This window comes from Alosa pseudoharengus, unplaced genomic scaffold (assembly GCF_046254945.1).
Source record: "Alosa pseudoharengus isolate Yale_2024_CS ecotype anadromous, Long Island Sound unplaced genomic scaffold, YU_APseudo_1.1 YU_APseudo_1.1_scf_15, whole genome shotgun sequence".
Taxonomy (NCBI): Eukaryota; Metazoa; Chordata; class Actinopteri; order Clupeiformes; family Clupeidae; genus Alosa; species Alosa pseudoharengus.
In genome coordinates, this window is record NW_027468620.1 from 22,942,953 (window position 1) to 22,960,374 (window position 17,422).

A 17,422-nucleotide genomic window follows, 5' to 3' on the forward strand; every position below is an offset into this window, starting at 1 on the left:
GGAAGTGAATCGAAACAAACTGTCAAACTTGGATGGACACAATGGTGCGAATGAGTAAATGTCATTGCTATAGCTAAATGAATGTATGTGACAGCAAACGAATCTTTTCATTATGCTCTGACAACATAGCCTACCGTACAGTTCTAGTGTAGCCTCTGCGTTAGCGAGGATACGTTTACTGATTTCAGCAACTAACGTTAACGTTACAGTCTGTTCGTGGTCATTGTCCAGCGTGTGTTAGCCACCTAGCCAGCGTAGCCTAATGGCACCAAAGAGGAAAGCACTACCTAACCCCCTCCCAGACGGATGGATTGTGACAGACACCGAAAAGAAAAGCTGGAAACTTGGAAAAGTCATCGGCAGTGGTGGTTTTGGATTAATATATCTAGGTAATCGCTCATCTGCTCATAAATATCTGGTTATTACATTAAGTCAACTCCCATACTTTATCAAATATTATCAGCTTGCAGAAACATTTTTTTCGTAAGAAAATGTTTACCTACATGTGAACTTGTAAAATAGAACACGCGAACCTATGTGTGTGAAGCAAGCAAGCAATCAGTTGTCCAGGTAGCAGCAGAAAGTCCCTAAAGTTTCAGCTGCAAAAACTTCCCCTTAGGCCTAACGAAGGGGTGTCAGCTGACTCATAAATGTGGGCCGGACCTCGAAGGGGTTGTCATTAACCTATATTTTTTTTCTGCATATCAGATTGTTGTTTGATGATATACTCTTTCGCTACACTCACTATGAACAAACAACACAAATCATGTCATAATACTGCTCTTTGTTGAAATAACCTACCTTCCAGGTAATTTTTTTTTTGCATGTTCCTTCCTGATGATGGTTTGTAGTGCTTCTGTTTAATCAATGTAATAGGCTACTACAGGCCTAGATTATTACACAGTCAATGACAACTGGATGTGAATATGTTTTTCTTTTACTATTATTTTCCTTTCCTACGAAAGTATGAAACGTATGAAACCTGCTGGCGGGCCAGATCTGGCCCCCTGCTTTCATGTTAGGCAGAGGTGGTGTGGTTAGGCCTCCACCATAAGAGGACTCACCACTCATGGTTTGAATTTATCAACAAAAAAACCCTCAGATTTGTTAATGCATTATCGCTGGGGCGTGAAAACAAGGACGTTTGAGCAATTCTGAAATGACTAGTGACTATTGTTGTCACGCTTCGCTTCTTTCTCTCCAGCCTCCCAGGATGTGGACGCACCTGTTGGAGATGGCTCTAATTTTGTGATTAAAGTCGTAAGTACAGTAATGGATTTAGTTGTGTGGATCAGAGCGTTTCCACTCCTCTGGTCAGTGTTACTGACAGCCCTGGTCTGCATTTTAAATGAGAAGGCCTCTTGGCGTAATGATTTGGCAGCAAATCCCCCTATTACCCACCACAATCACTGTGAAACAGTATCCCAGTGAACTCTTTCATTTCTATTATTCATATTTTTGGTATGATTATTATACCATTAACACAACATAACAACTTAACAACATGCATTTTATTATATACATTAACATAACAACCTTATGTTTAAATGCTTTAAATTCGTATGTTTAAATTATTTGACAATGCAAACATATTTGTTATGCTAATAAAGCACACTTGAATTGAATTGAACACGCTAGCATGTTATATGTTTTTGTAGTATGTTTTATATATTCTGTCATTCTGTAACCTTTCTATGACCTTTATGATATTTTCATAAAACACATTTGGTTTATTCTTCAGGAGTATCATGAGAATGGACCATTGTTCTCAGAGCTGAAATTCTATCAAAGAGCTGCCAAACCAGAAAGCAGTAAGTTCTTGCAGAGAAGTCCCACATATGGCCTACCACAGTACTGATTGATCCATAACCTTAGTATCCAGGTTACCCAAACTATTTTAACAGAAAGCTACTATGCTTTACAAAATGCACTATCCATATATTTTATGCTTAACATTCTGTGAGGGATGAAAATCATGATGGATACTTGGAATTCATTTTATGCGAAAAAGATGGAAGACCACTTGCCCCTCTCAAAGTGATCACGCCAGGAGTGCATGTCACTGATGAAGTGCCTAGATGGAAATTACCACGGTTGGGCGAATTAATAAGCCAAAGCAAACATGTACCTCTGTGGTCGTTAGTGCAATCCCAGCTTGTTTTAGCACTAATTCAGAGAGAGTGACCAAATTGTAGATAATGATGCTGGTTCTTCCAAAGGGCTACTGGCCACCTGTCAACCTGGTGCAGAGCCAGTCACAGACAAGACACACAGTCTCACATGAACTGTGCAGGGTGTGAGCATACATGTGTATGGAGACATGGGGCTTTTGGTTGACATTTGTCAATATGTGTGTATTTGAAGACCATAACAGTGTAGATAATTCCATTCTGGAAATTACCATTACAGCACTATGCTATGGGCGTCTATCTGCTTGCAATGAAATGAGGGAAAATGTGCTGTGGTGACAGTGGCTCTCTCTGATGTTCCCAGTGCTCGGATGGAGGAAGAAGAAAGGATTGGACTTCCTTGGTATTCCAGCCTACTGGGGATCAGGCCTGTTTGAACACAAAGGAACAAGGTAAACACAATATCAGGAGAAGGATATTTGTGATGTCCAGGTAGGGCTGTTTATCTGGGGTGCTCTCTTGTTCTGCTGTCGTTGCAGGTGAATTAGTGGTGTGGGTGTGTCTGACATTGTAGGTACTTCCATTGATTCCAGGGGGTCAGGATTTGGTGAATTAGCATACACCATCTTTAAAAAATGTAATTCCTCAAGTGCTCATTTCCACCAACATTTTCACAAACAAGCCAATTAGATACCACATCACTGGTGGACACAAACATATATTTTGTGTATGTAGAATTGGTGGATGAGCTGGCAGCATCCTGCTAAGAAGTTCAACCAATCCATATTGACGATGTTATGTGTGACCATCAGCAATGTGGCACCTAATTGACTTGTTTTTGAAAATGTACAGTAGGTGGAAGTAAGCACTTGAGAGACACCATTTTTAAATATGCCGGCAATCCGCTATGTATATTGGCTTGTTTATTTTTCTAAATAAATGCTTTAATTGGTAACCCAAAGCAAACATGTACCTCTGTGGTCGATAGGATCATTGAGCCAGGCCTTGGTAATGTGCTATTTAAAATGAACATATTCAGCGATTCCACAGGTCCTATAAAGTATGGCTTTTGAAAGTTTTTTAAAATTGAAATGAATAGACAGGTATCATTGAAAGTCTTTAGTAAGTGAATTTATATACTTTTTGTTCTGATTCTGAAAGGCAAGAGACAACATAGTCTACCATTACTGTAGCACAGCACAATATTGATAAGCGTCAACTTTTTATTTTCTTTCTCATTATACTCTTAGCTTTTGTAAAGCTGTATAGCTCGGATAAACATTCTCCGTGTTGTTCTTTTCATTTTATTCATTTATGTATATTTATATACATTTATATTGTAACAACAATGTATCTGTATCTCAAACAATGGGGTTTTGGGTGCTTGAATTTGAGGGAGCTGGGCCTGAAAAGGCCTTAATGACATTTAAGATGGTGTGGGGACACTGTGTGTTGTTTGTACTGTGGCTACATTTTTGATGTTTTGACCATGCAAAGATTTTTCTGAATTGTTTACAGGTACAGGTTTATGGTGATGGATCGGCTTGGCACTGACTTGCAGAAAGTGCTCCAGGAATGTGGAGGTCATTTCCCAAAGCACACTGTCCTACAGCTTGGATGTCTTTTAGTGAGTTCAGAATCATAGCATTTCAAATCATATATTTCATCTATCCATGCATAAGAGTTCAATGCACATAAATGTATGTGATGATAAGCAGTCCAAATAATTTTAACTTTGAGACATTTCTTTCAAAACGGTGATTACTCATACCTAACATGGATATCATACAGCAACACAAACTTTTCCAAACTGTCCATATCTTGACCTAAAACTGCAAGTTGACATTGTTAAAAGACCTTAGTAATGCATGCATTATTTTAACTGTGCCTTTCCGTATCTTCTGCATACTGGCCCCGCTCAGGACTCGTTAAGTGTACCCTATTACATGTCAGCGCCCATTAGGAGTGCTAGTTAAGTGCCCGTTTAATTATTCATCATTTAACCTCGCCCTCTGCCTTTGGCCTTGGTCTCCGGCAGCTGGACGTGCTAGAATATATTCATGACAACGAGTACGTCCACGCCGACATTAAGGCTGCCAATCTCCTATTGGGCCTCAGAGATCCCGACAAGGTGAGCTGACCTCTGCCCACATAAGCAAAGAGCATGGTCCATGTTAAAGAGATGTGTTGTGTTTATGGTGTTCACTTTTAATCAGTCAGTGGCATGGAAAGAGAAAGATGTTATGCATTTCATGTCACCCTGTTTGTGTGCACTTGCATTTATGAGCTCATTAGAGAAGGTCATTGTATGATCTTGTTGCTAGACTAATTAGCGTACTTCGTAATTCTTGGTGCTACTTTGTGATTTTTGGTAAGAAATGTCAACATGACTTACTGTTTTTAATTTAGTTAGAAATTGGGTTCTTTCTGTTTTAGGTGTATTTGGCAGACTATGGCCTTGCTTATAGGTACAACCCAGAGGGAGTCCATAAGGACTACAGAGAGAACCCAAAGAAGGGACACAACGGCACCATTGAGTACACAAGCATCGATGCCCACAATGGTGTAGGTAATGACTGATTTAGTATTTTGGAAAGCATGCTCTCATCTCAGTATCCATTATATTCCTTTTTGCGTTGACGCAGAGCATTTCCATGTATAGTGTGTTACTCCCATTTTACATGCTCTCTGTATGTTACCTTGAGTGTGTTTTTGTGAGAGATAGAGGCCGTAGTCCAGTGTAACAGTTTGTGCCTCATTACTGACCACTTTAATGAGGCACATGTGTACTCAACTTCATATCTCTCCCTTAACGTGTGGTCAAGGTATTGGAAACCCATTAGGTGGTAAATTGCATACAGTGCTTTTTTTTTTATTGGATATTGATCCTGCAGGGCATGTATGCCTGGACAGTCCAAATTGAACAATTCCCTAATTAGTTAAAGCCATAACCTGCATCTTGTATTCATTAGCCATTAATTAAAGCTTTGATGATATGTTAGGCAAAGAAGCAAAGCCAATATCTTGGCTTGCACTGAGAGTGGACAGTGACTTCAATGAGGCTGAAAAGCTGCTAATAGCAATGTGTCTAGTAAAGTAAAGTTGTCAAGTTTGTCAATACATCAAAACAACAATAATAATAAAATAACAAGGTGCAAAGTCAGCAGTAATGGAGAACATGATTAAAAGGCATAGTTGTCAATTTTTTTTTTATCATAGCTGCTGGACAATAGTGAAATGCTGAAGTATTCAAAGTTAATAGTCAAGCTTCTGCAAAGCCTGCAATTTATGTTGCGGTTTTACACACATAATTCATTGTGAATGTAATGTCTGCATAAATTACAAGCACTTTTTAGTGTATGTTTTGGTGAGAAGTAGAGCTCACCACTAACTAGATGCATTACTTATTAGCAGATATGTGAAATGTTAGCCATACTGTACGTAAAGATGAAGAAAGCCGTCGATGATGTATTGAGGCATTTTCTGCAGCCCCGTGCTGAGGTGAGGTTTGATATGAATGTGAGTAAATCACACAGGGACTCAAGCTAGGTTCCTCCTTTCACCTGCAAGGTTCATACCATGCATCAGCTTCGCACAATTTGTTAGCGTTCCACGGATGCTGCGTTCCATGTGTTCTGCATTGGCTCTCTCCCCTTTTCCCAGACAGATGGGGTTTAACACGGTGTAAATCATATTGCGTCAGTTGTGACGGGTCAGGCTACGTTAGCAGCTAGCATTGCGTATAGCAGGCCCCAGTCCAGATGGATACCTGCCTGGTGCAACAGGAGCGCACCCACCACGTCAGTGCCTGTGACGTCTGATCAAATGAAACAGTGTGACGTCTGAGATTGGTGAAGGTTTGTTGCAAGCAGTCTATGCTTGACAGCTGCTGTTTAGGTCGTTAGCACCAAGTCATCTCAGTAGATGAATGCAGATTTTGGTGCCCCCCCCCCCCCCCCTAAATCCACCCCACTGCCATTCCCCTCACACACACACACACAGCCCTTGCATAGATTTTGATGTGTTACCATGGTGAGAAGAATGAGGAGATGGTGTGTTGTGTGCCCCACTGAACTGGGAGGGAAGGCCTAATTATCAGCAGGAGGGTTGCAGGCGAGAGGGTGGAGATCCAGAAGGAGAGGTTCAAGAGTTTGACACAGCGCTTTGGCTAATCTGAATAACAATGGGACGGCAATTATGAACAACATTTTTGAGTCCCCAGTGTTTGTGGGTAATTCCAGTAACCCCCTCCCCCAACATACACACACACACACACACACTATACTGTACACACATACTCACACACACACACACGTCACCTGGGGCTGTCATGCCATGTTTTTTGTACTATTATTGTTATGTTGCATATTTTGATCATGTTTCTGGACATTGGTGTATCAAGTTCTGCTACAAAGTATACAATTGTAGGCTAAAATTCTCACTGTCCCACACGTGGCTGCTCTCCACCAAGCTCCCTGATTGGCCAGAGGGCCGCTTGGCGGACTCTCTCTCCGTAATGCAAATGTCGGGATCAATGGCCGCCATGGATCGAGGCGGAGATTTTCTCCGTTGATGAATGCAGTCGATAGGTAATTTCTCGAGAGATGTACCACCGTTACAGTATTGAGTTGATGGAAGTCTCCAGGCAGCAACCTGAGATGGGCTTAATTTAGCCTTATTGATGACCTCCAGCTGGAGCGGGTTGGTTTCGCACGAAGGGGGGGAACGTGCACGTGTGATTACGTTAACTTCTCATCTTTATTTAGTTAAGGTCGAAACAGAGCGTCTGTGTTTGGCATGTGGTGATGGATGTCGCTGAGCATTAGAAGCTTTTTCGGAGATGATGTTTCACTACTCCGATTTTCATAATTCTCCCAAAGCTGTGCCAATACTGATGAAGGTCATCGTTTCAAGTCGTAGCCCTGACAATAATTAAAGCACTTCAGTTTGTAATAGATCCATGTAAATGTGTGAAGGATTGCAGCGAGTGGGGAGACTGATGTGGACTATCCAGGGCTTATTTTGTTTTGCTTGGACGTCTGTAGGCCACGGAGTTCACCTTTCACTGTGCAAGCCAAACCAACTGGACTCGACAGACAGTGTTTCTTCTTTAACTGACAGGGACTGTCACTGCCAAGACAGCGGGTGAGAACACAGTCCACAGGCACAGTCAGCCCGTCGCTCTCAGAATACTAAGCCTAGATGGACTCATCTTAGAGCTTTTGGAATTCTGCATGTCAAACTGTGTGTGTGTGTGTGTGCGTGCACTGGGCTTGTGAAGAAAAGTTACGGTGAGCTCGGGCCTCGGGGCTTACTTTGGGCCTGAGATCCTGGCTCTTTTATTCAGGAGGCTTCGCCTCCGATTTTTCCCCAGAGCGGAGGGCAATTGCATTGATCTCGCAGGTTATTTAGCATGTCGGAGTGAATTAAGCATGCTCTGGGTGGAAGCATTCTCCGATGGAGTGATCATGCAGATGAAATGGCGGGGAAAAATGGTGAGCATTAAAAAATAAAGAGGTGTGGTGTGCTGTTCACATGTGTGATCGGGCCTTTGGAACTGGGCTGAATAAGCTGCAGCACTAGAAAAGCAGCGGCGAGTCTCTGAAGTGAAGGAAAGTGTGTTTACACTAGATGGCAGTTGTGTAATGTGCTAGGGCCGGAGCTCAAGGTGGAGGAGGTCTCGGACACGGACACGCACACACACACACACACACACGCACACACGCGCACACACACACTGCTCTTAGGGTCTCTGGCTTAGGCCAGTGCAGACCCCACGGAATCCAGTAACATGTGGGAACAATTTGAGCTCAGACATTTATTTCTTTGTTTTACTGCCTGGCTCGCTGTCGGTGAAAGTGTCGGGCCGGGCCACGGGCTGTCTGGATCATGTCAGAGGCCGCGCGGATCAGGTTCCCTGGGACGAGCCGCCAGACCAGACAAAAAGGGGAAGAGAGAGGAGAGCGAGAAGGGGAGGTATAGAGAAGGAACGTCTGGTCGAGGGAGGAAGCTGACCGTCTCTCTTAACTCCAGAGTTCTTCGCCACAAAAAAGGGCCCGGTTTGTCTGTGAACTGGGCCAGATCTCCAGCTGAGAAAACAAAATACTCCTCTTTATCATCACCCCCACTAACCCTGCTCTATTCTTTCTCTTCCTTTTTTCTCCTCCTTTCTTTCTTTTTTTTAATAAGGGCATATTTCACCAGGGGACTGACACGGCCTCTTAATCAAAGCTGCCTCTTTTTACTGTGCGACTGCAAGGGCCAGGTACTCACTTCTCTCCCCTTCTTCTTCTGCTTCTTCCTTTCTTTTCCTCTCTTCCTCTCCCCTCGCATCTCTCTCTCTCTCTCTCTCTCTCTCTCTCTCTCTTTATATCTCCTACAGCTCCGTCCAGACGGGGGGACCTGGAAATTCTGGGCTACTGTCTCCTGCATTGGCTGTGCGGGACCCTACCCTGGCTCTCCGTCCTGAGAAACCCGACTCAGGTCCAGGAAGCCAAGGCCAAGTATGCACACTCACTCGCCCCCACTTAACCGTCCTTTCCCTCAGCCCCATCCCCCCCCCCCCCCCTTCCCCCCGTCTCCCGGGTTCCAACCGCAGGTTCTGATGTGGCCAGGGCCCTCCACATGTAGCAGGCTACTGATGACAGGCCCCGAGTCGTCCTCAGGGAGCCATCTGAGTTTGCTCTCTCAAAGGCTCTTTGAAAGGGAGATTGAGGGGACATGGCAGGCAGATTGGACCGCTTTTTTGGGTTGTGAAAAAAAAAAATCGTTCTCGGACCATAATGAAGTAATAATGTTTTTGTCTTTTTATGTCCTCGAGGTCACTATGTTATGTAAAAAAAGTCATATATTAAACATACATTGGTGGGTGGCTTGAAAAGCTCTTTGAATAATACCAGGGAATTTCAAGTCTCGGGAAAAGGGGGAAGTTTAGTTAACCACGAAAGGTTAAATCCTTAAGTGCCAGTGAAAAGTTTTAACTGTTTGTATTTCTTACCTTAACGGTTCACTAGTAATGTTTAAAGTGACCAACCAACGTCATACTGAACTTTGGTCTGCCTGTGCTTATTGTTTGTCTTTTTTCAGGCTGATGTCAAATCTGCCTGAGTCGGTCACTCAGCTCTCAAGCACAGCCTCTGGCAATGGTAAGTGTGTGTCAACAGGGCCTGTCCAAATGATCAACAAGGTGTGTCTAAGAAGACACACATGAACTGGACGAGGGCATTGCAGGTTTGTGTGTGTGTGTGTGTGTGTGTGTGTGTGTGTGTGTGTGTGTGTGTGTGTGTGGTGGGGTGACCGTGTCCTCTCTCTCTCTCTCACCCACTCTGTGACGGCACACTCTCACCACCCCAACCGCAATCTCCCTGCCTGTCTTCCATCAAAACAGGGCCCATGTCGTCGCTGAAGGAAAGCGCCCTCTTTTTCAACTCCAGGTCATTATCTCGCTTGCCGTTTCCCAAAAAAAAAAAAGGGAGAGGGCACGTGTGTCGTGTGAAGGAGCCTTTGTGATCTATGATTATTAGGCCTTATTTCCCCCCACCTCGAGCAGCCCTAGGCAGCTGGACCAGGGAGATAAGACCTCCAGCATGCATCAAGCCTGTGCATGTGATATACATTCACAGCCTCCCTCGCTCCCGGCACAAATCCTAGCTCCATAAGCAGCATATTTATTACTGTGAGCAATGAGAGTTCGGATGTTGGGGAAGAAAAGTCAAGATACCGTAAAGCCGAACGCACACATGTGACGAGAAGAAGGCAGGCAGTGGTGGCATTTCTTTGAGGCCCCGTTTCTGACCGCATATCTCCTCGACAGTTAGATGGGCAGATTCAGGCAGGATGACCTTGGTGAAAGAGGTTTGATGTTTCTAATGTGTGTGTGTGTGTGGGGGGTGTGTGGGGGGGGGGTTAGAGCGAAGAGAGAGAGATCAAAGAGAATGACAGCCAGGGTGTGATTTTTGGGTTATGAGTGGAAAATCCAATGGAGAGACATTGGAGCGATGTTGCTGCTAATAAGTGCACATGCCACAGGTTGCTACCCAAGACTTGAAGCTCCAAATGAATGAGACCAAGTTTAATTGAAGTGCTGAATTGACTTCACCTGCAGGGAAAGCAGGCCTCAGAAACTTCTTGAAATCTCACCACCATCTTTCACTTCATTGGCCCCTCTCTGTCTCCCTTCTTTTCCCAGTCGAGCTTGCCCAATTCATGGTCAACGTCAAAGCCCTGGGCTACAAAGAGAGGCCCGATTACCAGGCACTGAGACGGGCGCTAAGTGAAGGAGTGCCAAAGCCCTCCAGGAGCCAAGGCCTCTTGGACCTCCCCAGACCCAGACCAGGGAAGGTGTCGGAGCCATCAGCCCTAAGGGTGAGTGTGTGTACGTGCGTGTGAGCGTGTTTGAGTCCCTATGCACTGTATGTCTGCATATGTGTGTGTGATGGGCTCTTGGCCCGTCGTCAGTGTTTTGGTTTTAATGTGGAGCAGATGGAGGGTTGCTGTGGTGTGGGGGCTGCGCCTGGATTTATCTGTCTGGGAGGGAGCAGTAAATACCGGGGTCTGAAAACCCCTCTTTTGACCCGTAGCACATTGTGAGAGACGCACAGCCCTGTGGTCTGCGTGCGCCCCGCCGGCCCCCTCTCACCTCCGTCCGCTCTCCTCTCCTCTCCTCTCCTCAGCTCTACTCCTCCGCACTCCTGTTTACCAGTTCTCGCTTCCTGAGGGACTGCTAGTGGTGCAAGTGGTCCTTTTAGTTCTCCCTCTGCTCTAGCCATTCTGCATTCCTCCTCTCCTTGTACGGTACTTCTGATCCTGTGCACATTGTGTCTCTCTCTCTCTCTCTTCCCATCCTGTCTCCTCTCCTCCGGGTTTGGTGTGATGCCGTCGGCCTTTGGTCTTGGCCCGGAGGGGAGAGTGACTGAGTGGTGACAGTATAAGGGCCGTCTAACGCCCGCCATCGCCTGGAGCTACAGTACACCCACAGCATCCAGCAGAGAGCCTCTGCATTAACATCCTGTTTATTTATGGCAAAATGTCACTCTCATACTCCCCATCACATGTCAACACCAGGGGGGTGAATGGATGTGTATATTGTCTAGATTCTCAATAACTGTGATGAGCATTTATTTTTACCGTGTTGTTGAAATTAAGGTGAATTTGTTTAGCTTGTCCCCAAGTAAAGTTGTATGTCAATTTGTGTACTGGTATATGCGTGTATATTATAAAGTCTATGCTTTTTCACATAAAAAAAAAAAAAACTAAACAAACCACAAAGTCACAAAATGAGGAGATACTGTATCAATTCCCCTCCTAAATATAACAAGGCGGTGAATCTTGACCGGTGAGTGGGAGGTTAACCTCAGGTGACCTCACGTCAGAGCTCAGTGCTCATGGAGAGGTGTGAAGTGGGGTGGGGGTGGGGGTGGGGGTGGGGGCATGCATTCTCCCCTGGATCACTTCACAGCTAACTTGAACCGCTGAACTCTGAGAAAGCCCAAGTAGCCCAATTTGGAGGCTGTTGAATACACATGCTTTATGAGAGGCCAGGAGATCACCTGGCAGAATTGCAGTTAGCCTTGTTATTTATTTATTTATTTAAATAAATTTCATCTCCTATCCTATTTTTTATGCACTGACTGCCCATTAGGTTGATCTGCAGTTAAAGTGTAAAAGCAGCTTGCTAGTCAAAGTTCCACGAGTTTAGTAAATAACCACAATATCGGAGTGCAATTTATGGCCACTTCGCCCGTCTGTGTCACAAACACCCTTACCACAGTGACCTAGCCATAGGACCTCTCACACAAGGCTGTTTACCACTAAATTGCCAGGCTTACTTTAATTACTTTAATTTTGCCCTTTTTCGAGTACCTTGAAACAGTACCATGTGTAGTCAAATTGGTGCACAATTTTTTTCAGGACAGCAACACCACTTTAGCTCTTCAGTTCATCCCCTCAAGTTTTCTGGCAGTTTTTAGTTTTTTTTCCTATCATGGCATATTATCAGAGGCTGAAAGCTAGCTGGTGCCCATCCAACACCAGGAAAGCAGAACGCCAGAGGCCGACAAAGATGCATGAATGTGGTTATATTGACAGTTATGGTGATGTAGCAAAAGCTCATCTTTGAGTTGGATCTTGGCTAGCCTGGTAATTTGTTGAAGGCAAAGATTTCTAATTTTGTTTTGATGACATATTTTAAACTTAAGCTCTCCATCTCCTTAAACCCCACAGCATCACCCCTGGAAAAAAATGCTTTCAGCGCCACTCAATATAAACCTGTTTTTTAGGTTTAGGTTTTCTTTGGTCCTGCTATTATATCTTTGAAAAGCTCTGGTTGCTTTTTGTTTAGACCCAAGCAAATAACCAATGCCCATAACCCATAATCCTATAAATGCATGCTCATTTGTCTCAAACTAAATATGTTTTTCAACTCTCTTTCATATGGCCTGGGTTAAAGTGGGGTACAGCATAAAGACAGAGAACCTTGAAACAACTCAAGAACAATATCCAAGCTTGACCCCTTCCTTTCCTGACCCTTTTGGTCCTTTCCTTTTGTCCTGCTATCTTCGTCACTATATGCCAATGCCCATAGCCCTTATTTTGCAAATGTATGCAGAAGTTGTGACCATTTGCCTCCACAAAACGTATTTTCTACCCTCTTTCATATGGCCTGGGTTAAGGTGAGGTACAGCATAAAGACAGAGAACCTTGAAACGACTCTTCAGAACAATATCCACGCTTGACCCCTTCACCGCAACGTTTTCATTGAAATCTCCCTACAAAAAGGAATGTGTGAAGCTCGAGTGAGGGCTCTTTAACTCTCCCTCTATTCCGTGTTCCTTTCTTTCTTTCCATCCCTCTATTAGGCCTTGGCCAGACCCGATGGGCAGATGGAAGAGATCAGTGTCAACACTGAGGGCATTGAAGATTGGAGCTCCCACCCTGCTTTTCTTTGTAGTCATATATTTTTCCCTCTCTGGCTCTCTCTCTCTTTCTGTTCGTCCCCTTCTGAAAGGTCAAGCCGAAACTGCCTTTGAATGGAAAGTTTAAAACAACACCCGTCAGTGTCACCTCGGGCGTCTCCGAACTCCCGCGTCCACGTCAGGACGTCAAGATGTGGCCCGCCGTTCCTGCTCGCCACATGGAAATCGCCTCTCGGCGCTCTCTCACTCCGTCTCTGCGTTTATTTTGCCTGCACCTGACCTCACGGGTGATCTGTGGCCAAATTTAGTTTGGAGAGTTGCCACCTTTGGGAGAGCACTGAGAGACCATTAATCACGAGGGGAGGGGGGCGGGGGGGTGTCCAGGTCAGAGAAAGAGCAGAGAGAGAGAGAGAGAGAAAGAGCGAGAGAAAGAAAGTTCTAGAAGCTTGAGTAGACAGGAACAAAAACAGAGGGAGCAAAGGAGAGCTGGGAAGATAAAAAAGGTGAGGCAGGAGTTGGACAGTCAGGGAGTAAAAGATTGTGGGGGTCGGAGGGGGGAAAAATGGAGGAGTGGATGGGGATTTTCTCCCTCCTTGGACTCTTATTGTTGGCCCTCTCTCACCCGTGCTCTTCAAACACCGGAGAGGACGGGCAGGCCTGTGACCCGAAGCCCGTGCGAGGTCTGATCTCCCAGCATCTAATGATTTAATAAGAACCAGAGCCCTCCATGCTCCTCGGTCTCTCATCACCCCTCCTGATGAAGAATGTAGAACACTCCCTCCCTGTCAGAGCCATGTACTCTGCCTCACCTCCCTCTGTCTGCACACGGGCTTAGCCAATGAATAGATGGCTAAGACTGACAATTGGAATTAATGTAAAATGCAAAACTTAAGGGAATAACCCCAAGCACTCGGCAGCACAGAAGCTCTTCCGAATGGAATTGGTCCCATTGCTCTGAAGCACGTTCTGAGGACAAAGGCTAAAATAAAGTGGTGATTCATGAGGATGTATAGTAACATAAAGATTCCTTGTGACATTTCCTACCTCCTTTTTCCCTTTCTAATGCTCAGACTGCAGGCCAAGCCAAACCTCCCGCTAGAAGAACAGCCAAGCCAAAGACCATTCCTTCTGGCAGTGATGTTTCCGATGAGGATAGCCCAAAGCCGAGTCTCCACAGAGCGAAACCATCAGGAAAGTCTCGTGAACAGGTATTGTTGTTTCATCTATATGCAGTTAGAAGCTGATCTAATACCGTGATGTGGTTTCCTGAAATATCTTGGTTCCTCCCTTTCACTATCATTTAGGGCTCTGGCCTAGCCAAACCTCCTGGAAAAAGAATAACTAAACCAAAGCCCATTCTTGTGGAGGAAGATGATGATGATTATGCCTCTGATTCTGATTCTGAGGACACTAGGCCAGCCCCAGCTCGTGGCAGAGGCCACGCAGCGAAGCCTCCACAGAAGGTGAATAAGTTATTTTGCAATCTTGCATCATGAGAAGCTCCACTAAATGGACTGCTGCTGCTTCTTGGTCTTTCTTTTATTCACACATGAAACCTTTACTCCAGAAAAGAGCCAGTCCTGTCAAAAGAGGGTCCAGGGCGAAGCCTGCGGACAGCGATGAAGACTACTCTCCGGGGCCAGAGTACAGAAGAGCCGAGGGAGCCCGCCAGAGAGGAGCAGCAGCAGGGGCGGCAGTAGACAATCTGTGCCCTGCAATGGAGCAAGTAAGCCTTCGCCGGAGCCCCCGCCACAAGACTGAGCCCTGATCCACTTACTTACTCTGTGTTTAAGAGTAATGCAGTGCTACTACTACTGTTATCTAGTTAGCTGGGTCTGTATGTTTAAAAAAAAAAAAAAAAGTACATACAGTTTACAGTATATGAAGACATAACAAGGCGTATGAAGAAATGTGTTTATTCACTGAAGTATTACATAAAATCAAAACATAATGTTTGTGCTGCAACTTTTTTTTGTGAAGAAAAGAGGCATGCCAAAATATGCTAGTAGAAGAACAGAACTGGCCGAAGCACACCTGCCAAGGCTCCCATCAGAATGTGGCCAGAGCCATTCTGATTACTCAACCACAGCCTGGGCCACCCCAAAGATCAGACGGCAGTGCGGAAGTAACAGCCACTCATCTGCCCCTAGTTACAGTCACTGGAGGGAATATGCACAAGGCCAAGACCACCCAAGGAGGACCCACACCAATAGGGGATATCTAGATCAACACAACGAAGAGCCATGGGCATATTCTGGTCCTGACGTTGGTGACGTTGGTCACAATGGCTCACAGGACAACCAGGCAGAGGAACCTGAAGGACAGTGGAGCTGGAGCGGTACTAAGCTAGTTGGTGGGGTAATTCTGATCCTCGTCTTTCTGGCAGTTTTTGTTCGTTGAACTCTTGAAGACCACTACATGCCTTGTAGAGTCCTGTCAGTCAGACAAGGCCTTAAATCAATGCCACCCATTTGTGCCGATGTTGGAGGACATCTCTTATGCTGTAGGCTGTTCAAGGCTTCTGCATGGCCATCTTCACTGTAATGGGCTGAAGGAATTCATGAATTGCATTTTTTTCATGGAATGTTTTAAGTGAAATTTTGTATGTATTTTGGAATATATGCACATTTGATATTTGTCATGACATGATTTTTATATGTTTTTTTAAATATTTAATAAATCATGCTGCTTTTAATTGACATCAAAATGTGCATCTTTGTTAGTTTCTGAGTGGAGGCATCTTAAGGACTGAAGTATTTATAAAGCAAGGTAGACTCTTACCTTGCTACAGTATGGACACTCTCCAAACACAATGTTGAAGCTCTGGCGACTGGTAGTCAGACCTCTTAGCCACTGCAGGACGGAGAAGTGATTGGAAAGTGTTCTGATTAGAAATAGTGTTATCTTAATATACATTTACACCCTCTTTATATAACTGCCTGAGGAAGGAGTCTATGACTTCCCTTCTAAAGAGGTTAACTGAGGACACAGTGGTTAGGGTACAAGTAGCATACTAAACCATTATGATATCATGGATCCAGGGTTTGACAATCCAGGAAATCAGGAAAAAAGCAGGCAGACAGAGAGGGCTCATGGGATAGCAGTGCTTCAGCAGGAGATAGCGTTAGTAGTTAATCTTCAGTGACTCCTGCTGCAGTAGGCTGTTATAAAAGCTGGGTGTTTGGAATGACATGTGCTAACTCACCTCATACAAGCAGACCTGGTGAAACGGCTGCCCACAGCGAGGGTCGTTGCACACTTGGTCTGGAATGGCCGACTCGAGCCGGTAGGAGTAACAGATGCCACACTCTGTGCTGAGGCTCTGGAAATTAACAACAGAGATGCTAAGTGCGGCGCATGCACACACAGGTAAAAAACTAGGTTAGTAGTGGAAAACCTCAGTTCTTTTAACATTTCAGAGGCACGCTGGCCTTTCTTACATAACCAAAGTGAGTTGTGAAGTTCTACACATTCTGGTCTTGCAAGAGACTTTTGCAGAGTTTATGCCAAGAGTGAAGTGAGATGAATCGGGTGGGGGAGTCATGGTTCAACCCTAATCAGATGAAGTGTTGCTAAAAGATTAGTGTGAAGTTATTTTATTTCCATTTCCCTTTCCTTCCCCTGCTCCGACTCCTCCTCGCTCCTCCTCGCCTCTCTGAAATGCGGCGACGTCGCTGTTTGTTTCCACAGGGTGAGGAGACTTACCAAACCTGTACCTCCTTGATCCCCCATGCACCCCATTCACACCTTGCACACTTCAGAAAATCCCCCACCTTAGCATGTGACCGCTTCAAGGCTCTAGTGCTGCTGTCACCTGTCTTCCAGTGCACCCTCCCCCCCCCCACACACACACACCCTCTTCTCCACCCCACAACCCCCCTCCACTCACTCTGTTTGCATATTGCTTTTCAGATAATTAGAAGCCTTTTTTTCCAAGCAATCCATTAAAAAGGACGGCAGGTAAAAATTTTTTAACATCTGGTCAAGTAAACTTTTCGCTCTTCAGAATGTTAATGATGGCGGAGCATTAATCACTGGTGCCGTCTGCGGATAAACACAGAGCCCTTTCAACCCGCCGTGCAGAAAGAGAGAGAGAGAGAGAGAGAGAGAGAGGGAGAAAGATAAATGGAGAATCTGTGATTAAAAAGCTCTTGATACTGCCGACGATTCTGCCACCTTTTTGTTATTGTAATGATCTTATCTGTAAACAACCCAATTAAAGGAAATGTGTACCCTAAATCTACCAGAAACATCAATGTTAAAAAAAAGGGAGGGGGGGTATAGAGGGAGAGGAAGAAAGACTAAAATATGGTTACAGTGAGCATGTAAGAAATGTAAAACAGAAAATAGCGGGGTGGGGATGTGTGGTGGAGGAAGGCG

At 44.9% G+C, this 17,422-nt stretch overlaps 2 protein-coding genes across 3 annotated transcripts in view; one reads left to right on the forward strand and one right to left on the reverse strand.

The window, feature by feature from the left end:
• On the forward strand, positions 1–15,741 carry vrk2 (VRK serine/threonine kinase 2). The gene is made up of 14 exons (XM_076285934.1): positions 1–389; positions 1,205–1,260; positions 1,742–1,811; positions 2,494–2,581; positions 3,648–3,756; positions 4,168–4,260; positions 4,566–4,698; positions 8,512–8,632; positions 9,216–9,274; positions 10,318–10,493; positions 14,113–14,250; positions 14,347–14,505; positions 14,610–14,768; positions 15,023–15,741. Exons 1-14 carry the CDS (start codon positions 263–265, stop codon positions 15,440–15,442), a joined length of 1,908 nt encoding a protein of 635 aa, XP_076142049.1. The 5' UTR covers positions 1–262; the 3' UTR covers positions 15,443–15,741.
• fancl (FA complementation group L) overlaps positions 15,459–17,422 on the reverse strand; it is a 16,527-nt gene continuing 14,563 nt past the window's right edge. For both annotated transcript variants that reach the window (XM_076285937.1, XM_076285936.1), the window contains 3 exons: positions 16,248–16,364; positions 15,824–15,895; positions 15,459–15,590 (listed from right to left, as the gene is read on the reverse strand). In XM_076285937.1, the coding sequence (XP_076142052.1) occupies positions 15,555–15,590; positions 15,824–15,895; positions 16,248–16,364 (225 nt within the window). In that variant the 3' untranslated portion in view covers positions 15,459–15,554. The remainder of the gene's footprint in view (positions 15,591–15,823; positions 15,896–16,247; positions 16,365–17,422) is intronic.

Bases quoted from the DNA above. Each gene is read 5' to 3' on its own strand.
- vrk2 (XM_076285934.1), top strand. From the start codon at position 263: ATGGCACCAAAGAGGAAAGCACTACCTAACCCCCTCCCAGACGGATGG. The intron at 2,582-3,647 runs GTAAACACAATA...AATTGTTTACAG, and splicing joins TTTGAACACAAAGGAACAAG to GTACAGGTTTATGGTGATGG. The intron at 3,757-4,167 runs GTGAGTTCAGAA...GGTCTCCGGCAG, and splicing joins TACAGCTTGGATGTCTTTTA to CTGGACGTGCTAGAATATAT.